The 23,004-nt window shown below is 33.8% G+C and overlaps 2 protein-coding genes across 19 annotated transcripts in view; both read left to right on the top strand.

The window, feature by feature from the left end:
* Positions 1-8,235, top strand: part of LOC132907669 (ubiquitin-conjugating enzyme E2 H) — a 49,858-nt gene extending 41,623 nt beyond the window's left edge. For 2 of the 3 annotated variants that reach the window (XM_060960977.1, XM_060960979.1), the window contains one exon: positions 11-8,235. In XM_060960977.1, the coding sequence (XP_060816960.1) occupies positions 11-147 (137 nt within the window). In that variant the 3' untranslated portion in view covers positions 148-8,235. The remainder of the gene's footprint in view (positions 1-10) is intronic. The other variant, XR_009658237.1, reaches the window with a different exon arrangement.
* Positions 8,236-11,500: 3,265 nt separating this feature from the next.
* LOC132907653 (inositol 1,4,5-trisphosphate receptor) overlaps positions 11,501-23,004 on the top strand; it is a 47,808-nt gene continuing 36,304 nt past the window's right edge. For all 16 annotated transcript variants that reach the window (XM_060960943.1, XM_060960928.1, XM_060960942.1 and 13 more), the window contains exon 1: positions 11,501-11,935. The gene's annotated coding sequence lies outside the window, so the exon portion shown is untranslated. The remainder of the gene's footprint in view (positions 11,936-23,004) is intronic.

Raw genomic sequence — 23,004 nt, 5'->3', positions numbered from 1 at the left:
TTCTTGGCAGATTACGTGAGGAAATACGCAACAGAGGAGGCGCTAAGGGACCAGGAGAACAGCGGTACTGAAAACGGGGTGTCGTCCGATAGCGAGTCTTCGATGAGCGACTTCAGCGAGGACGAGGCGCAGGACATGGAGTTGTAACCAAATATTTTACCATCCGTACCCATATCCTTAATCTCGATTTCTTGTAAACTCCGACCGCTCGTCCTACCAAATAGATGCTTACATTTCGAACCTCCAAACCTCACTATCGGTTTAGCTGCGTGGCACACTCGTCACTTTGTTTCGTAGGGAACGTTGAACCGCGACCAGGTTGTCCGTTAATGAATCGGGAGGTAAAAAGAAAAGAAAAAAGATAAAAGGAAACGCATACATAAACGAAAGAAGAGAAAATGAAAAGGAAACGAAATTTGAAGGAAAAGAGAAAGTACGAGAATGATGATGTATACGTAGAAAAAAGGATATCGCTTTTGAAGTTCTCTTTACGCGAGAGATTGGCGCTCTCGTCGTCGTCGTCCTCGTGTTTTTCAACGAGGGACGTTGACGAGAAAAATGATACGCGCCGTTTTCGAGAAAGAAACACCTCGTTTTTTTTGCATTTTTTTTTTTTGGATTTTCTTCTTTTAAATTTACGGCTTTGCTACCGATTGATCGAACGTCGATACCTTCAGATTGTTGGCGGTCTGGCATCGATCGAATAATCGCGAATCATCGTGCGTCGTTGACGTTCCGTTTAACGATTGTACGCGCGGTTGCACCGTCAAATTCTACGATGAATTATTCTGGAAAAATTGTTTCTTTTCTTTTTTTTTTTTTTTCGTTGAATATTTTTGTTCGATTATTCCTCCACGTTTCGAATTCTTCGTCGATCTCCCTCTGGTTCTTTCTCTTTCTTTTTTTCCCCTTCCCGATCGAGTCGAGTCAGAAACAGACAGTCTTGGGGCGTTAAAAAGAACGATGCACGAACATGAAAGAAAGATCACGTTCGCTCGACAAGTATGTATATCTTTCGGATGTCGTAATTCACATTACGCTTGTTATTCTCTGTCTCTCTGTGCGCTCTCGTTATTCGTACAGGTGCCACGAGCAAGCACGATATAGATCTCGAATCAACATCGATTTCGAATAAACATTCGTTTCACGTGTTTTCGAAAATGCTTGCTCGTAGAGTAACGACTCTTTTGTAATTTGCACGATAATTTGTCACGAGACTATTGCATCGTATTTGAAATTGATAGGATTCGTACGTTTGTAACAACACGAAGAACTAACGATGCGATAAAAGTAAAGAAAAAAAGCTATTGTTTTCCGCTCGTTTAACATTCGAATTAATTATTTCTTTATGTTCTTTGCCGTGGTTCAAAAGATCTATCTGGTTATTAGACGATCTCTTTTCTTTTTTCTTATGTTCACAAATTGAATTATCATGCGAAAGAGAAACAAAAAAGAAAAAGCGGAATGGAAAATAGGATACTAGGTGCGTCTTCCTCTTTCTGTTCTGTCATCACCATCCCTGAACGTTTCCCTCGTAGGGCGCAGCAACGAGAAAAGGCTTCGTCAACAGTGTTGAAGACACTGACAAATCTACGATATAAACGGCGTTTAAGTAGCGATGTTAATGTCGGGACATCCCAGCCACAGTTGAAATCTGCACGGTCAACGTTTTTCGACGGAAGGGAAACGATCGAAGACACTGGTCACTTACGAACGACCTCGGCCTCCTGTCTCGAGACACACGCGAACACATCGAACGTACGAATTTTCAGAGAGTTGCGAGAGGACAACGACGCGGCGTACACACCGGAGTTGCGTCAGTATTCGGAAATGGACGTAGATTTCATTCACTCGGGAGGAAGTAGAAGCAATCTGGACACAACCGTCTAACGACTCATCGCGAAAATTTCTCTGGTGATATTCTCACGATTATTTTATCATAAAAAAAAGTAAGAAAAAGGACAAAAAAAAAAGAAGAAAAAAAAAGAGAAAAAGAAACAAATGACTTTAGAGCAATTAATATTGTTTATATAAGGATTTTTCTAAACGCATAGTATGAAAAGTTTTTCCAAATTTTTAATCGAAACGAGAGAGTCGCTTGTGTAAGAGAGAAAAATGACTTCATTCGAGCGCCGTGGCGTATGTAATATTTTATTTGTGTCGAATAAGAAAGGATAGAAAAAGGAAAAAAATTTTTTTGATACAATCGATATTTTTTAGAGGTAACTTTAAACTGCGCGTTCATGCAAGTCGTATTCATGCATCGTGTTTTTTCTTTTTTTTTTTTTTTTTTTTTTTTAATTCTATCGACGTTCGGCTTAATCGAGAGAACAAAGCGCATACGGCGTGAAAGTCTGGGGCAGAATTGGCGAGAAGTAAAGGAAATCAATGGATGATAGAAGAATATTTAGTGGAAGTGAGGAATCGTTTCTTTTTTCTGACGATGCGAAAAGGCTTGTAGCAAATGGAAGAACATGAATTTGTACAAATCTTGGTGCACAATAATCTTCGTTTAGTTGTAATGTCGCTTCAAACTGATCTCTCTCCTTTTGCGTGGTTTACGTATATGCAATACGATCAACTATACGTGCAAGTATAGAAAATGATATTTTAGTGCCTTCTCAGGCAGAAAATTGTGCCTTATTACATGGGTCTCTGTAAAAAAAAGAAAAGAAAAAAAAAGAAAGAAGAATGAAAATCTTATTGGTAAACATATTCGGTGGAAAAAAAAACGAAGAGCATTAATTAAACAAACACAAACACACACATCAATAATTAAATCAATCGCTTGGAAGAACGTAAAACTAATACAGCGTGTGCTTTTATTTTCAAATATTGAGATAACGTTGAAGAACAATGTTAAGCTTTGTGTAAGTCTTTTTTTCTCTTTTGAAGAGTGTTCGGCTAGTTGGGAATGCGATGTCAGAGAGAAATATTATTAGAAAGAGAAAACCAATAGAAAAGAAAGAGGAAAGGATACGAGGATAGAGAATAAATTTTACCAAAAATGTTTATAAGAAAAATCGAAATTTCTTGTCTGTATTCTTGCAATAGGTTCACTCCTTAGTTTTTAACGAATAAATTTAATATTATCGTTCTATTATTACTCGTAGTATGGGCGCGGTTATCGTTTCATTTATGTCAAAGCATCGTTTTTTTATGCGCTTTCATTCGTCTATGATTTAGAGATTTCGCATATTTGATTTCTTATTTTCAACGAGTCGCGAACGTTATCAAGATTGTTGAATCTTGATAATTCTCCCTTCTTTTATTTATTACACGGTTTTAATTTTAATTGTGCCAAGGGACGAGTCGTGAAATTCGTAAAAAGCGATAGCTGCGTCCACACGTTTTTAATTGTTACGCAATCTTTCCTTTTTATTTAAGGAAATAGGATATATTTACGTGGAAGTAAAACAAGAAAATGGATAAAAATAATACTGTCATTCAGAATTTACAATTATTTATGATTATTTAAGACGTGCTTTCATGGTATTTTTTCGTATGATTCGCAGTGGCTCTATACGTTGGTGAAGTGTATAGCAATGTATTTACTGATTAGAGAAATGATTATTAAAATGGAGTGAAACTGATACGGCGTTTGTATGGCTTATTAGGCATTCACATGCCCTTTCGACGTTTTTCTCAGGCACTGTAACGATATATATGTAAATTATATTTGTTTCATTTTGTCATACTTCTTTTTTGTATCATCTCGTCATTGCGATATACTCGTGAACCTTCTCTTTCACCGAAATTACATTTAGGACAACACACGAAGAAAAATACACAAAGATTAACAGACAATGATTCAGATTCTTTTCTTTTTATAATCGTTTATATTTAGATAGTCCGTTTGTAATTCTGAAGAGTAATTTATACTAATTTCTCTCAGTGATTATCCGTGCTCTATATCTCTCCATAGAATATTCTCTTTACTTCCAAGTAAACTGTTGTAGTAAGCTTTAATACGTTCTCATTAGTATCTTTAGACGCGTCTTTGGGCGCTTATGTTCTTTTCAAAGATATCCTTAAACGATAAGCAAAAGAATCGAACGGATAACGAAAGAAAGAAAAAGAAAAAAAATATAGAAGGAAGAGAGCGTAAGAAACGATAATCACAAATTTTGCGTTCTCGTAGATTACAGTAATCGAGGTAAAGTCGTATTCACAGATCTCACATTATTACTTTTATACATGTAACATAGGTTTATCGATTAATTATTATGTTATTATTGATCGTATTCGCATAACTCTATTATGTATTATTATGGTTTTACTAACTGATTGTTTAACCAACCGAAAGGATAGTTTTAATAATCATTTTTTATTTTTTTGCAATTGTTGTTTGTCTCTCCTTATGTTTATTACTTCTACATTGTACGTCTTACCGCATACTTAATCTCGTAAGTTTATTAGATCAATTCATTTGTTGTTCCTTCACACATTACCGCTCACAAGTATGGGATCAGTCATTTAACGAAAAAGAAACTTATAGTTTTTATGAAAAAAATACTAATTAATATTTGAACTTTTGTACATTTTAAGTTAGTACATACAATTATAAGAAAAAGAAGTAAGATTTGGATTAGGATTCATTATCAAAATAACGTTTCTTCCTCATAAAAATTTCTCATATTTATGGTATCCCTTTTACAAATTTTTCCAATTTTTCTTGTTGAATATTTATTTTTCCAATTATTACATATTAATTCCTAGAGATGCGTTTAAGACGTTAGATTCGATTTTCCCATTAACTTTGTCCAATTCATTCCTTAGCAACTGAATGGAGTTAACGATTGATTAATTGATTGATGGACAAACCACGATGCATAAAGTCTTTTCGTCGTATTTTTATCTCAGGTATTCCTTAGAGAATTTCAGAATACGTTTCGGATTATAATTTTATCGCAAACAAGAACTCTGCTCAATTCGTGATTTTATAAAAACGAAGAACGAACACACATGACAATACAATGAAAGAAGCTTCTAATAAACCAATGTAAGACAAAACATAGTAAACTATTTTATTTTCTTCCACGAATTGCGAATTTCAAAAGTGATGTCAAACCTTTGAACAGTAGTACGCAAGTCTACATTATGCCTTTCCATTTTAATCGTGCACCCATAAAACAAAGATTCTTTCTTCTCTATATTATTCCTCCAATTTATAATTCGTTTTATTACACGTCAAACTTCAAAAAAGACATCACCTCATTGCTTATGTTCATACGCATCTCTCCCTGTCTTTCCACTCGTTTCCCTTTTTTTTTTTTTTTTTTCGTGGCGTAGCATTTTGCGAAAAGGAAACGTATATAATGCAAAGGAGTCGTTATCTATGATCAAATTCAACGTGTGTAATTAAGATCGATGATTAAGATAGATATTAGACGACGCAGAGTTATTCGTGACTCCCCAGAGTTATCCGGCGAAATCGCGTTAGCCGTTTTCTCGAGTCGTTGAAAGACGAATGTCTCGCTCGTTTGAACTCGTGCACAAAAATGAATGAAACGTACGTAAGTATATGTGGATACGATCGTGGGACAACTTCAGAAGCAAGCAGTGACGAGCAATGCCATTCGTTGCCAAAGCGAGTGTCACTTCATTAATTTCCATTCTGGTCAGGGGAGGCGGCCACGTTTCCGCTTTGTTCCGCGAAGAATCAACTGACCATTCGTTAAATGTTTCGAGTATGACCATAAGTTTGCAACTAAGATTCATCGTGTTTACAATTTTTCATCGTAAGGCCGCGATGAAGCTGACGTTTTAAACGCAGCTACAGAACGAGTCGTTTCTTTGTCAGAGCAAGAACAGTCGTACGATAGAATCTGAATATTTTAATGACTGATCGAAGAAAAAGATCATACGTACGTATTTGATCGTGAAAAAAAAAAAGAAAATTTCGAAATTATGGCAATTTTAAAATTCAAAATTGGCTGTCAATCAATTTACGCATTAATAGAACTGTCTTTTTATTTAATTTTGAAATTAACCCTTTGAGGGATAAATTTAATAAAATTGGAAGAAGATAATTGTGTTTAACATTTTATATTTACTGGCACAAACAAGTGGTATTTTTCATTCTTCAATCGAAGAAAATCAGACCTTTGCAGACAAACTGAATCGTCGAATACTTAAACGAAATTTTACTCTTGTATTTCTTTCCTTGAATTTTTATTTCTATCGAAAAAGTCTCAACCATTTAATCTAATAAACGATTGTATATAATGTACCAACGACATTGAGAAGAATTCCATAAGCGTTGAAAACGATTCAGTTCATCTACAAGGAAATTAAAAAAATATGTTTGCCTATGAAGAGTTAAGTGTTCGTCATTGCCACGGCTATTCTTGCTCCGTCATTAAGATTCTCAATGATTGTTTGAAGACTCCTTCTCTCGTAATACGTTTCAGCGTTTAGTTTTACGATTATCGAACTAATTTTGAGCGATACATCTTCCCACTTTCGGATAAATTCCACCGAGACAAGGAAATAGCAATATTTTTGCTACTCGTTCATAATAACTATATCGTCGATGTTATCTAATGTGTTAATGACGATGCCAACGTACGCATTCGCAATAATGGTTGATTAAAGCTATACAGAACTTATCGTTATCGTACGATTAGAAACGATCGAAGCTAGTTTTACACAAGATACCCAACAACGATGCTATTACGTTAACGGAGAATATATTCGATTTGATTCTTTCATCTCCATCTATTCATACCGAGTTCTATTGTTTTTCTTTTCTTCTCATTCTGTTTTCTTTTACAGTTTTTATGAAACATTCTATCGAAACTCATCATCTTACGGTTCAGTTACAATAAGGGCAAACCGTATACGAGTTTTTAATGGATATCGAGCTTGCTCATAGTTATATATATATTAAAAAAAAAAAAAAGAAAAACTGTTATGAACGACGCATAACGATGCAAAGTTGAACTTCTGCAACATCTTCGTAGACGAACTTCACGATATTATACGCGAAGCCGATATCCAACATGGTCACAATAAGGAATTCGTATACTATGAAAACGCGAAATTCTGTGTTTAAATGTTTCAGCATAAACGAACGAAGTGAATCGTCAATAATATACTTATTGTGAAAAGAACGATCATAGGATTATCGTGAAGGTACGAGCTTGTTATTTTTTTCTCTTCTTCCTTTTTGTTTTAATTTTAGAAGAATTGAAATTAAAGTGAAATGAAAATTACATTTTAAGGTAAATAAATAATAAAACGAGTCACGAAATATATTCTCCATTATGCGTCTGATACATTGAAATACGCTGTAATATTTTGAAATTTGTAAGCGTAGTAGATCTCATTATACGAGATGGGATGCAGTGACGGAAGTTGAGGAACATCCTATTCGATCGTTTGAGTCGATCGCGAAATAGTTGATACATAAATGCAATTATATATATGTGATGAACCATTAAGAGGAAGGTGATGCACAATAACAGATATAAAAGAGAGAGGAGAGAAACGATAAGAGGAAGGAAAGAAAGAAAAAGAAGAAACATATTTTCTTTTAAGCGACTTCTAGTCGATGAGTCTCAGTCATGTGAAAGTGGAGACGTTTTATTATTGACTTGTCACAGTCGTTTAGAAAAAAAAAAGAACAAAGAATGATTGATCTACGAAGTAAACAAAAATCAGGTTCGAGTATGCAGGGCTTTAAAACTTAGGTACTGCGTCGGTAGAAGTATTCTCAATACGTAGCATGTAATGTCAGATTAACATTAAGATGCTGAAACATACAAAACACGATTGTCATTAACTCTGCAGTAAGTCAGTCGGTGATACATCGTAATTGGATTGCGGATTTTTATGCATTAATGGGAAAAAAAGTATAGATTGCACACAATCTGTAAAAATATTTACAGTATGATATTTGTTATGGTATTCTTCTGTTTAGATTTCGTTTTTCTCTGATTATGTTTATATAGAAATGTGAATTTGCATAAACATCCACAGTCTACTCGTAATACTTCGTGACACAGAATCGTCAATAAAAGGAACAAAGAAAAGGAAAAAAAACGTTCTTGTTGCAGTCTAATGTGTTCAATTCAGTTTTCGCAGAAAATCGTAAAGATACAACACGTGCTATATGTAAACCTGTCGGAACGCCAGCCGACCAACAAACTCGTTGACTCGCATGAGTACTGCAGGGTTTACAGGGAATCGAGGTACTTGTTAAAGAAAAAAAAAAAAAAAAGAAAAAAATAAGTAACGAAGTCAAAGTTAAGCTTTAGAAGAATTAAAAAGAGGAATGAAAAAGGAACGTAAAAGAGGAACGTAGCGACGTGGTAAATTTTTGGAGCACTTGTTTGCGAATTTCCGAAAACCGACTTGCTAGTTAAAAAAAAAAAAAAAAAAAAAGAAAAATAAGAAGATAAATAGATAAATAAAAGAAAATGAGAAAAAGAAGTAATGTTTTTGGGAACTGTGTCTACGTTCCACGTACAATCGTGAGATCGAATTATTGGTGTCCGTAGAGGTATATATATTTTCTTATTGTATAACGGTAATTAGCTCCGCTGCTTTGACACATTAAGGCCTTAGTACATTAAAATCAGTTACATACGAGGGTTTCAATTGTTCGATTTATTGTTCGATCAATAGAAACGATCACGGCGTAAAAAGAGAAGATCATGTATTTGCGAATAATCGGTGAAGATATTGTCGATACGAACCCGAAATTATCGGAGAATATTAACATACACATATACACGTTCCTCGTTTGGATTCTAATTCGAACTGATTTAAGGGAACTAGAGCCTTAAGCGAGTTGTAAAATTTCCTTAGGTATCTATTGTTTAAACGTATGAATTGTCTATGTCTGAATGCTCTCATCAATTAAAATACACGGTTAAAAGAAGAGAAAATAAGGAGAAAGAACAAACTGTTTTTCTGGTAAAAATATCTGGGAATTTACACAAGTGTCTCCGCGCTTTACTCTTTTTAGAAAAAAAAAGTAAAGTAAAAAAAGAAAACGAAAAGAAAACATACAAAAAAAGAGAGAGAGAGAGAGAGGGGAAGAGAAAGAGGGAAGCACGCAACCACGTGGCGTGCTTCTGTTAATGTTTCGTGGATTTATTAAAAAGGATCACAAAACGTCTTTCTAGTTAGTATAGTAACGGTAATTAAGAACTTGCTGATTCCACGTTTTCATGGCTCATGGCGACACAATAAAGAATAACGATGAATACTACACTATTATAAATATTTATTATAAATAAGATATAACAAATATAAAGGATAAATATATTATATTGAATTAATAATGATTGAACGAGATGAAATTTTTTGGTACAATAAAATGAAAAGATTAATGTTGTTGAGATTATTTCATCCTGAAATTACACCTCCTCGTACATTATAATTTCATACATTATTTTTCAAACAACCTTCTTGTCTGCTTCATTCTATTTGATAGTCTAGTACCAGAGATGAGATGAGTTTTCTAAAATCCTTGCATCATCTTTCTGTCATACTATAGAAGTAGTTTGTCTCGAAAATAAAATTCGAAAATAAAATAAATGAAAGCTTTTGTTTTAAATATAGAAGAATTTTTAAAGAAATATATTAATAACTTATTTGGTATATGTATAGACATTAAAAGTTATCTGAAATATAATATATATTATAAAGGGGTAAATGATTACAGAAATACTATTTTGTTTCATTCTATTTTAATCTTAATTAATGAAATGATTGAGAGTGTGAATATAGTAGATAGGAGCTATCAGTTAACACACTGAGTTAACTGATAACTCTTGTCCAGCCTGTCCGCATCTCAAGATCAAGTAGTTAATTTACTAGCGATGCTAGCAATATATTTGATACGAAATTAAATGATTTGCGGTTGTGTGATTCTACGTTGGATGGTATCACGTTTCTTATACGAACAGCAACTGTTTGTTTCGTAAGAGTAGCTATGATAATGATCTGTTAATTATTCACAATATGGAAGTCAGCTACGATGACCTTGATCTTGACAATTGTTGTCAAGGATACTCTCCTGAGCAACTTCCAAAAGGTTTTAGTCGACGCTCGTTGCTCTTTAAAATGTTATTAACAAAAAGCTATCGTTATCGCTACTGTGAATTCTGCTTATAATTATTCCTATAATTGTGGCAGCATATGCATCAGTACTGGCTACCAGCAATTTTACGGCACTATGCGCCAGCTGAATAAAATATTGACTAAGGACAGAATAGACATGACGAAATGGAACTTTGTGTCATAGGTTATGAAATATCGCCTGTTAAAAAGTCAAAATATTTCTTACGCCCTCTACGATTTTCTACGGCGAACATAGGAATTATCAGAGACGACTCGTCAGTGATTATCTCATCCACGAGGTACAGAATAGACGTGACATTTGTAACGTCGGCCTACCGACGTTTTACTGTTTTATCGATACGATTACCAGGAAATTTTGTTTCTATTGTCTCTCCGTATTTGACATCCGAGGTCTGCTAACACTAGTTCTGTTGTCACCAATGATATCAGCAATCATCAAAGGGCAAGTTGCATCTTCATGTAAGCTAGCCTCTTCTCTATAGAGAAAACCAGAACATAGAAGGGTTTGTATCACTGGGTCTTGCGCTTTTATTTATTCGTAACGAAATGTTTCATGTGTTACGAGAGTATCGAGATACGCCTCGATCATTCGCAATTCAATAAAGAATAAAGAATATCACCTAACACTTCAATGTAGGTTAAATGTCTCGCAATTTAGTTCATCCAAAGTATTAAGGATCGTAGTTGACAAAAAAATTCGAATAAAATTTCATTCACTTGTCTAAATTAATGCAATATTTTCAATTTGAGCGGGAGGAAACAGGTAAAGGAAAATTTAGTTTCAATTCAAACCAGTACTTTACTGAATCGATAACGTCGCATGTGACGCGAAAATGGTAAAGAGATCTGGGGACCACCAAAACGTGGGACGGGAAAAAGCATTTCATGTTACCATTGACTACTTGGTCAGTGATTTCATGTCTATTCTATACCTGTCTTTACCTTGCTGTGCCTTGTTTGTGATACACAGATGGCAATATGTATCCAAGTATTTCTATAATACCGACGGGTTTATCAGTTGAATAGGCGAAAATATCTCGTACTCTACGAGTGTTAAAAGATATTCTTTTCCATTATTAAAAAATTATGAGTGAATAAGTAATAAATAATAATATCCATTAACTGATATCCATTAGAAAAACAATTTTTATGTAAAGTTTTTCAAGGTCGTTTACTTTATCAGCAAACGATGGTTTTCATTATTGCATTAAACAATAATTACTACTTTCACATTTGTATGCGTTTTTCTAGATAATAGGAGTTATATTATTCCTATACCGATAGAACAAACTCGAAAATTCACGAAAGTATTTGAAAAAGTTGGAGTCGATTGATCATTGGACGATACGCAGCCATATGTAAAGTTGAGGCGAGTCCGCTTCCAGTATTCCAGTCGTGCCAGAACCACCGAGCGGTGCGAACGTTTTTGTTCGTGCGTCGTCTTCTAAACTCTCGTATATACGTACGCACGTATCGGTGATTTTACGACCATAATTAAGTTGCACGTTTCCGATATAATCCAGCGTCGTGAACGTTTCAACCAATTCTGTCTGTGTATCAAACGTAGTGGACGTTTACAAATTCTGTGCAGAAGAGAATCACAGTATCCGTGACACGTACTTACATGAACAACTAGCGAAGCAAAATCACGAACGTTTTCGCCTTTTTCGTTGAGGTGCATCGGCGAACCATCGTGAACGTAGTTTGAAATATTTTTGGCGATTCGAGGAACGTGTTCCGGCATTCGTAAGACCGGTGCGTTACCGCACTACGTTCAACGATTTCGATCGACAACGTGAAGTGCTCCGAAAGTGTTGGAACTGGTATAGGCGACCAGAACGTGAGTAAACACGTTTTTTCTTTTTCTCTTGGCTAACGCCGATAGTTCAAAGTACAAGTTTCCTTTTATTTTCGTTCCTCCGGCTCATTTTCCTTTGCAATCTTCAATATCTATGAATATTTCTGTATGTTTTACTTGCATTGTTTTTCTTCTTGAAATATTTGATTGTTTTATATGTCTCGATAGGTTAGATTTTATTCCATAAGACAAATCGTAGGATGACTGGTGTGCGTGAGAAACGTGTCAATAAGTTTTAATAGATCTGTCAAATAACATGGGACAGACATTTTTCTTTAGACGACTGAAGGAACGTGCGTGTAGAATCGAGTGCGTGTTTCGATCGTTTGTAATAAGCTCTCCATACTTTTAGGCATCAGCTGACAGTATTAGAACGGGGCTTTTTCAACAGCAGATCCGCTTGACGTTAGCCGCCAAGTTAATTTCCTTCGCGTTCGAATCTCTCGATACTTCGACTGTGGCAAGAGTGTGTTGTTATTCTGTGCGCACACAGTCTATTTGAAGTCGTTGCCAATTAAAGTCTCTACACCTTTTTGGAGCTGAAATCCTTCCTATTCGTAAAATTCCTGAATAATATTAACAAAGCGTTAATAACGCTATTGACAATACAAACGACTGTCGCAGCACAGATTTTGAAAAGAAATTAATGTGGTTAAGAATGATTGATGTCAAGTATCCTATTTATTGTAACTACGCTAGTTTCTAAACCTAGAGGAGACACGATTCTAACATTACGATTCTTATCTTTATGACTGGACAAAATCTCAATTATACAGAATTAATTTGTGTATATCTTATTTACTTTAATGTACAATCTAATTTTTGATTTCAATTATAAATTTTATATACCTATACATAGAATCATCTAGCTAGCTACTCGATAGAAGGAGCTCCTATCGTGAGCGCATGTACTTCGTTGTTCCTGGATAATCGTATAGGATTTATATGATTCGTCTTATAAAAGATTCCACACGAGCGATTTCAATCGGCACGTTTTATTTATCCTCCTTTCAATAGCACGCCACGCTTTACGCCGATCGTGTGTGTGTTATCGCGTACGATTTCGGCCGCGAACGCGAAAACTGCGAAAATGGAACGTGGAATGAAATTAATTTGTTTGATATTAGGGGAACGCGCGAAATTGATTCGGTTACTACTACTTCCGCTTCGCGGCGATAATAAGCGTAGTCACGATCTTTCAATTGTTTCTTTTTGTTTCATTCGTTGTTGACATGCAGTAGCTCGCAATAAGAATTGTTTATTACACTTTTTCAAATTTAATTTAATTTCAACTTTCAAATATAAGGCTGCAGCTATATTGCTGATTCCAGATATAGAACTTGCACCAGAAAGAGCCAATACAGAAAAAAATTAAAACCTGTTTTCAAATATTTTACATGAAGTCATTTACAAGAGGTTATATCTAAATTAATGATATAGTATGATCTTTTTAGGCTTATTATTACAATTCTACTGACAACTGAAATCTTTTCATGTATTTCACAAGATTTACTCGAATCAAAATTATTACAATAATTTCATATTACAAAGATGACATAGTATATTATCTAAACAAATTTTGAAAAATAAAGACAATGAACGATTTGTATCGCGAGACACAGTATCATCGACTGCAACTACCTTGTACAGCATGTGTATGTTATTTGCATTGCGTTTATCGTAAAAACGTCCACGTAACTTCGTCTAGTAAAGGCCAATGACTTGACCAACTCGATTTCATCTTCGGTGTATCTTTCTCGCATATCTTTCTCTTCTTCCATATCATTGGCGGTAGGTTATAAGTGTATGCATATTGTTGCGTCAATGATCGAAACTTTCTATTATTAGTTTTACTTCGATGCAAAACGGATATATCGCATTATGCATCGTATGCAGCGTGGGTCGAGACTTACACTCGGCAAATCCCGCAAAGGGTTAATGACATTTCGCGCGGGTGGTGAATCGCTTGAACTTCCTTCTTTTCGTGCACTTCGATTTGACTGACCCGGAATCGATATCGCAGAGTATCGACGCTCTCCCATATACTACATTTGCTTCTCTTACGGCAAAAGCTATGGATGCGGAAATTTTCACTTGTTCAATAAACAAACGAGTTAAATATTTCGTTTCTCGATTTTTATAATTATATTACATGAAAAAATGTAAAAAATATACAAAGTATAATAACTGTTTTAATATTTAAAATACATAAAATAGTCTTCTATTTAGCTGCCATTCTTTTATTTATATTATTTATACAAATATAAATTTGGAAAAAATAATTGCAGTATAGTAATTATATTACATTTATAATATTTTGATTGTACTAATCATCTCGAGAAATATCAGATTATCTTATGTTCAAATATGAATTATTGTCATCTATATAATCATATGAAAATCGCTCGTTCGTGACGACATGCTATTCCGAACTGTTATACCGTAGGCAATTGAAAAAGAGGCCAATGTGTTCAGATATCAGCCATTCATCTTATGTTCGAATTCTTTCAACGAACACGATAAATATTTTCGAAATTAGTTCATTTCTAGCGATCCGTTAGATAACTTCCAGTTATGAAATTTTTTCTACTTGAATAAAAAAATAGCGAAGCGTGAAACGTTCACGGAATTTATCTTTTTTTTTAATAGATGATGTTTTTAGCAAGCATATATTTTTTAATTACGAGATTCGTTTGAGATCTGAAGAAATGTTATTAGAAATTTATTGACGAAATTTATTAACGTTTTTATAGAAAATTATATCGATTTTATAATTTTCTACTTATCTGCAAAATATTATTTCTACAATCCAATGGATGGTATTCAAAAGAACTTCGATTGAAACGATTTTTCAAAATCGTTCGAAATATTCACATATTCACGAACGCTTTATGTGTTTTTAATTCACGGGAAGTGGATTATTTTCGCAACGCACAGTGAAATCGAGAGCCTTAGGAAGATTTAATGAAACGTTCTATTTTTTACTCTGTAGGGTGATAGCCTCTTTTAAGTTGAGTTCAACGACCTGTCGAGCAAGGTCACATATCATCGTAAACACACCATGAGAGAGGACCTCGCTATATAATCCTTTTTCGTAATGGATACTCAACGTTCAATATGAAACGGAATATAAACCCTGATTTTACATTTGAAGCAACTTAACAAAAAAAAAAAAAAAAAAAAAAAAAAAAAAAAAAGAACAGAACATTCGATATACGCGTGTACATCTCATCTGTAATTTGAAATACTTCGAAAGACTCGAATTCTCCCGAACCATTCAAATTCCATGCGCATATCAAATTTTCTCCATTGCACGTCACGTGATCCATTTACGCCGATTCGATAACTCCACCTCCATTCGAATTTCAAATATTCGCTCCATTTCCGACTCCATTTCTATTACCATGTTACGTCTTTTCTAAAAACGACCTTGTCTAACAGGTCTTTGAACTACTCCGAAAGACTCTCGTCAATCAAAAATAACTCGTTGAAGAACTTGCCAAATGTCCTTGGACCATCTTTCACGTACCCACCAATCGATTTGAACAAAAATTCGAACCACTTACTTTCTCTCTCTTTAACCCTTTATTCACCACCACACAAGAGATAAACTCGAGCAAACTGTATCAATTATCAAGCTGTATCAATTATTATTGAAAATGACAACGTGAGTTCGCGCACGCCATCCATATGTAGATGCGCTAGTTACAATAAATAGTAACTAGAAGATAGTTCTAGATACAATCGATAGATTTAATCGATAGGTTTAAGATGTTCTTTTGTTTTTATCCCTAGTCCATATAAGAAAGTGCGATAAAGGTTTTTCAGCTCAGAACGGTGTGATAGATTTATCCAAAGAATAAAATAATAGCTATTACGATCCTACCTGTAAATACAGAAATAACAATAATTATTATATATATCATAAATTTCTTAAACGTTGGAAATAAAATCGTAAAACCATAACATGATCGAAGACCGGAAGATTTTTTATTGTTCGATTTTAGCTTTCATGTTCTGATTTTTTCCAGGAAATCAAAATAATACCTTGTAACATTTTTTATTTATGTAACATTTTTCTTTTATTGTTTCTTTTATTTTTTGGCAAAGTAATTCATTATATTACGTTACTTTTACGAGTATATCTGTAATTATATATCTATATCTATGTTGTTAATTATTATATACGTATATCTATACTCTGTAATTGTATCGCAGAAGAACTATATGTGTGTATGTAATTAAATTATGAAATTGTGGATCACACGAGAAAATAGGCGTCGATTAATGTTTATTCGACGATACATTAAGACACAGATCACTTTCTCCGTTTACCATCGTTGTGAGTTTAACTTTCGACTATCTAACTATCAGAATACTTTAACTAAAAAATAAAAAAACCAGACACGAATTACGTTTTTCGTGTATGTTTTTCCTGTAAAAAGTTGTTGTATCTCGTGCAGGAAATCCTAAATGATAAGACAATGATTTTCTAAATTTGTAATTCTGAATTCTTCGTTGCTATACTGTAAAAGGGTGAACGTCCAATTTCTTTCGCCGACGAATTCAAGAAAAAAGAAAAAAATGCTTATCTGGTGTATCTAGCTTGCACGCGCGGAATTACGTGTACGGCAAATATTTATATCGAGGCGGATATCGATGAGCATCGGTGTCGCGTTAAATCGATCGTTCGCGAAGCGTGAGATGCAACTATCGAGGAAGGTAAAAAAGAAACAAGAAGTGGAGGAAAAAGATAGACGAGGAAAGTGTAGGAGACGAGTGTCGTGAAAAGCCTTGGGAAAACGAAACTCTATCTCGTTGTAACGTGATATACGACTACGATTCTGTAATGTTATGAAAACTATATTCTCGTGAAATGGAATAGCTTTTTATTGTTATGCAACCGGGACAAATTGAAAAGCGCGCGCGTGTACGCGATTCGCGTCGTCGCGTCGTCGTTCCGGGTTCTCTGTTGCTTGAGGAGAGGCCAAGGTGCACGGGCTTGAAATCCGTTTAATTATTGCATTATGCAATATGCTGCTCTGCGGCGACAGATTCGCTGCTTGAAATTTTGATTCTTGCGCGTAGTTCTGGATCTCGTCTCTCGTTGATCCAACGCGTTTCGAATTCAACCTCGTGATTCAATTTGATGACGATATAGAAACATGTACATTCACGAATATACTTATATCAGTAGATATATTTGTCGATTTTAATTGTAATTTTTACTAAAGTAAATTTATAAGTTTTAAAACTGTAACTTAGTTTCTCTTGTAATGTATATGTTACAAGCGTTAATAAGATTTGATTACAATTTGACTTGATCAAGTATTGATCAAAGTTCGTTTATTCCTTATTGGATAAGATTGAGTAGATTGAACCGAAAAGATAAATAATTCGCTGCTATTTCCATTGCAATACATTTGATAGGGAAAAATGACCTGTATAAAATTGAAAATAGGTCTTGCGAATTATTTTTATGTTCTTTGTAGCTTGCGGACGTTATTAATTTGTATGATATTGATATTGGATTCAGAATAAGAGAGAAAGTAAAAAGGCTGGCTCTTTCAACGCTTTATACGATGTTTGATCTTCTGTGCAGAGAAAAAGAGAAGAAACCAGCTATCGAGAGGCAACAGAGAAAAAATAGAGGGGATGAGCAGATGTTTCTTTTATTTCCTCGTCGGATGTGCCAGTGATCGAACAATAATCGTCAATTGACTGGCAATTGACGATCTAATGAAACCGTATCTATGCGTCGACAGGCTCTGTTGAAATCTTAAGCTCGTGCTTACAGTTTTTTATGTTATAGATATCTTTATTTCTATTACAACATTTTTAATTAACATCGTTATGTAGACTTTGGAGTATTTTATCGATGCTTCTTTCGACCATTTCGACTAAAATTCGATTAACGTCTCATTCACAAAAACGAAGAAAGAGAAAAGTAAGGAGAAATAAAAACGAAAGAAGAAACGTAAGGACGGTTTATGAATATCGTACATAGTACAGAGTTCATCGATGGTACTTGTAAAATCCCATTAATCTCATTCATCTTTGATTATCGTCTATGCGTCGTACGAAATTTTTTCAACTTGAAGCGTTGCGGTGAATTAAGAACGTTCGTTTTACAGCATTGAACGCGCTGTGTTTTACGATTATTTCGAGCACAGCCAGCGATTATTCGTGGACTGTATTTTTTCAGACGAAACGTTTACGTTAACGGCCCGTGAACAATTTGTCAGCCGATCATTTCCATATAGAATAGCGTTCTCATTCCAGAACATTGCTAAATTCTAATAAACAGAGGAAAAAGGAAGAAAAAAGGAGAAAATATGTAAAGATTGCAGAGAAGAATAGGACAAGTCACATTTTTTAAATTATCTCTGTGTTTGTACTTTTATCTCATTTTGATGCTAAACATCAGCTTCTTTGTAATTTTAAATATATTGTCTGCCCTTATACTTGTGCTTTGTCAATTATATTTTTAGACCTAACAGATCTAACAGTTTAGCTTATTTTAGTTTTACTTACTTTATATTACAATATCCGTTTTGGTCACAGAATGACGTTAGAATAAAAGGATGAACAGAAATAATTATCACGTTTCTCTTCTCTTCATACGGAATATCAAACGGCGTAGGTAACTTAACGAAATAATGCTCGTTTTAATGACTGCTCGGTGAATTCTGGTTATTTTCACTCTGACTTTTTCGAGCCGATTTATTTTCGCGAATCGTTTCAATGGAGATCCAGAGGGAGCTCGAGCAGTATGATTTTAATTTCTGATCACTGGTATTGTGTATTCTTGGCTTAGTTCGTTCACGCGCGTATGTTTAACGCTGTTCTCGCATCGGCTTGACAAAACGTTGAAAGTATTCTTTAGAGATTAACTGTTGAACATATTTTCATGTTATACTCGTTGCGAATTGTTTAATCGTGTTATATCAAATTCATACACTCACTGTGAATAATTAAAAGATGTGGCGTTTAAATGGAGCACAAATTGTGTTATTTAAATTTCGCGTTATATAAAGTTGCATTATAGAGGCAGTAAAATAAATGAATGAAAACAGGACTGGTTTTACAGAGATATGTTAATACACGGCCAGGTTGGTAATAAATTTAACGGCAGCTTGTACAGTTTGTTGAATTTTCACTAATTGAAACGGCCTGCTGTACTTCTAATTAAATTTACAGCCTAGTTATGACTTCATTGCGTTCTGCTTTTATTTGTCTATCTAATATTTATATCGTCTATTTATACCGATGGAATATATTATGCGATGATGTGTGTGTATTAAACTCTTAACCAGGAAAGAGTTCATGTAACAATAATAATTCTTTTATTCAAAGGTCTATTATTTTATATGATTTTTTATTTCTCTGTATGATATGTACATTTGCAAAGGCTACCATCGACCTAATTAAAATTCCTGTGACTTTATTAATTTTTAATTTTGTGTTTTTAGAAATCTATTATCTCAAGTTTGTTCATTTTTCAAGATATGTTGAAATATCTCGATTCATCTGCGATTTTTCATCTTTTAAGTATAGTTATATCAAAACAAACTATATATCTTCAATTGATCGGTTAACTGCGTTCGACGAGTATACGATTTAAACAAAAACTTTATTTCGGTGCTTTTGACGTGTATTCTCGTTGTGTAAAATAAAAAGTTATCATTTATTATAAAAATTACAAATTTTAATAAGAAGTAACAAAAATATCGTTTAGTAATATGTTTAATTTACATTGTCGGTAAAATTGCTATATATTTTATGAAGAAAAATTTGATTATTTTCTTTGGTGTATCGGTTATTTCTCGTATACTGTATCTCAGCATCAGTTTACAAACTGTTGATTATTTTTTATTATTTTCCCATCTTATATTGGCTATTTTCGAATATATATAACATATATACTACTATACAACTACATACTATATATATACTACAATACAAGTACTTCTCCATTGTATAGACGTTATGTGCTTGAACATTATATATAAAAAGAAAAAGAAAATAACAGAAAACCAAGCCGATTAAATTTTTTGATCGAATGTGTTGAACAAATTATTGAAAAATACCACACTGAAAAGACCAACTAAATTTCCTATATGTCTTTCTAATTTTTTTTGCTTATGAATTCTAATATTTTACTGTAACCTTGGAACTTTTTATAACAATAAATCGTTAATTTTTTCGAATAAAAATATAAGCCATCATCTCTTTGCTTTGTTACGAAATTTATAATAGGAGCATTTGATCTGCGTTTGACGTGTATACTCGTCATCGCTTGATTTTATTTGCGCACCCCATGATAGATCTGTAATAATAAATTCCGTTGAATTTATAATTTATTATTAATTTATGGTTGAACGAAGAAAAAGAAAGGCAGCCTAAAAAAAGAAATAATAAAACTTTAATTTTCTTCAGTTTCGAAATAGTGGATATTAATTAATATATGCGCTTTAATTAAGGATAAATTAAATGAAATTTTGATAGTTCAGTTCATCTTTTTATTGATGAGCGTTTAAACGTGACGTTGATCATCTCAGATAAAAATTGAATTTACCTCTGTGACTCATCGTGCGTTCGTGCTGGTCTCGTTGGTTTTTCTATGAATGAATACCAAGAATAGAACGTTGTTGAATGAAGTAACACATTTGTGTATATATTACAAGGAAGTTCGACATAGATATAGAAACTTGGATGGAGAAAGTAACTCACATAGGATAGTTGCATATATACATTGGTATCACAGAATAGTTTAAACGCAGTCGAATAGTCTATACGGTAACAATGATCGAGGAAATTGTAATATGCTCTCCAAAACAATTGGCAGACAAATTACGCGAGCGGATTGTGTCGTGGAGATAAAAGAAAATAGGGCGAGAAAAATTGAAGTTTCCAAACTTTGAAGTTAAACCAATAATTTCAAATCATCGTGAAAATGTCAGAAACATAAATTGCCGAACCGTTAAATTGCGATTTAGATTTTCACTAAAAAAAAGCTAGAGAAAAGCAGAGCTTTTTAATTGTTAACAAATAAAAATCGAATTAAAATTGAAAGTAAATTTTGAAAAATAAAAGGAGAAGTTAAAATTCTGTTTATAAAATAATCTTTCCATGAAATCGTGAACATAACACGTTGCTTTTTATTCCATGGTCCGGATTTCAAACAAAAGTCAAATAGCTTGGTGAAAACGCGGCTCGTATAATAACAAATCAATACAAAATCAAATCGTAATACCCTCCGGTGCGTTTCTCTGCACGGCAAAGTAGTCACGTTGGTGTTTCGAATGATTTAATTGCTCAACAATAGAGCTACAAATTGCGGCTGATACTGTCCAGCTATAGAAACCTGCTGCACAATAAATGCTAAACGATCATTCTGTACGATTGACGCGTCAGTCGATTGGATATACATTTTATGGAAGAAGAAAAAATTGATTTTTTATTCCCACGATAAGGCCAAGACAAGCGAAACTGTTAGGGTTTCGCGCTTAAGAAGCTTAAAATTAAAGCGTTATAAGAGGGATGAGAGGCCGTAATCCATGCCAAATCATCGTGAAGACAGCCACGTTAAGATACAGTGATATCATTCAACCAAGAAATTTACTGATCTTCTAAAGTCTAAATGTTCGGTAAAATGGCACATAAAATAAACTTACTTACAAGTTGCTTTTCTGTTTAACCTACTTTTTTTTATCTGTTTACTACTACACTGTAACTGCAGTTTAATGATTAAAAGTTGTCTTGTATTATGTACTATTATTACGACAAACGTTATGTAAATTCGCTTGGAAGAATCTAACGTTCTGTTTCCCTTTGTCCAGGTTTTTGAATGGAAATTAATTACCTAAAACTTAGTTGCGCAGTAATATATGTAACACGTACTACTAACAGCTGCGTTTCAATTTTTATGCGTTTCAGCAATGTGATTTAGAAAGATAAGAAATGGGAAATAATGTTTAAAACAAACACTATTAGTGTATTGCGAATTTTTATGCAGAAATCTACAGGATACACATGTTGTACAAAAATATATGAAATATTCAAGTTATAGCGTTGTTTATGATATTTAATACGCACGACAATTTTCTATCTAAGTTTCATTTATTTCGAATATATTTAGAACGATATGAATTTATACAAATGTGCGTAGTTTAATTATTACTTAAACTAAGATAGCAGTATCTTTAATGTGAAAGGTCTGCACTTTCAGGAAAAGAATTATCACGTTCGAGTAGCAGTGAATTTGCTATCTCCATTTTAACGTTCCTAATCTATCGATAAAGGGATTTAAAAATTGTCTAGATTAAGAGAGATTTACCAATCGATCGTCTCGAAACAATTGCAATCACGGAAAACATCTAATTGAGAGTCAGTTGATGCTTCGAATTGAGCAAAGTTTCGTTCCGTGCAGCAGCAAATTCTTTTAAGAATTAATTGACAAGCGAAGAGCTTTCCTTTGTTTCTTTTAAATTCGTTGGAAAAACGAACGAAGAGATTCCCTGGGGCGAAGCTATCCGTAATCAAGATGTCTTCGAGGTAAAGGAAGAATGCCGTGGTTATATCTAGAAATAAACTGACCTTCAACCTTAGGCTTACGTGTAAACAGCTAGATATGGGTTCAGTTTTGCAGAAGAAATCGATGATAATGTTCTTGTGGTGGAAAATATGGTGGAAAGGTTTGTGTAGCTGGTGCGAAGATTTAACGAGGTACACAGTTCAATATGATTGAACGATCGTCGAAAGTCAGATGTAGCAGAAATGTTTGCCAACTCGCGTTATGAGACGAGAAGCTAACAGTGGAACGGATTTTTGAACGAGCTTTGACATTAAGAAACATCGAAGAATAATTTTATTGCTGCGATTATTATCGAACAATTTGGTTCAGTTTGATTAGAAATGTTTCGTTAGGATTGAAAGAGCTACTTTTTTATGAATTTATACATATAAGATTGGGCTGAATAACATGAAAAGCAAGTACGGCGTAATTCCTTGTAGAAAAATAAGAAAAAAATGTGGTATAAAATTTTCTC

The sequence above is a fragment of the Bombus pascuorum genome, chromosome 6 (genome assembly GCF_905332965.1).
Source record: "Bombus pascuorum chromosome 6, iyBomPasc1.1, whole genome shotgun sequence".
NCBI lineage: Eukaryota > Metazoa > Arthropoda > Insecta > Hymenoptera > Apidae > Bombus > Bombus pascuorum.
The sequence above is the reverse complement of the archived record's forward strand: the minus strand, read 5'-3'. Positions and strand labels throughout refer to the sequence as shown.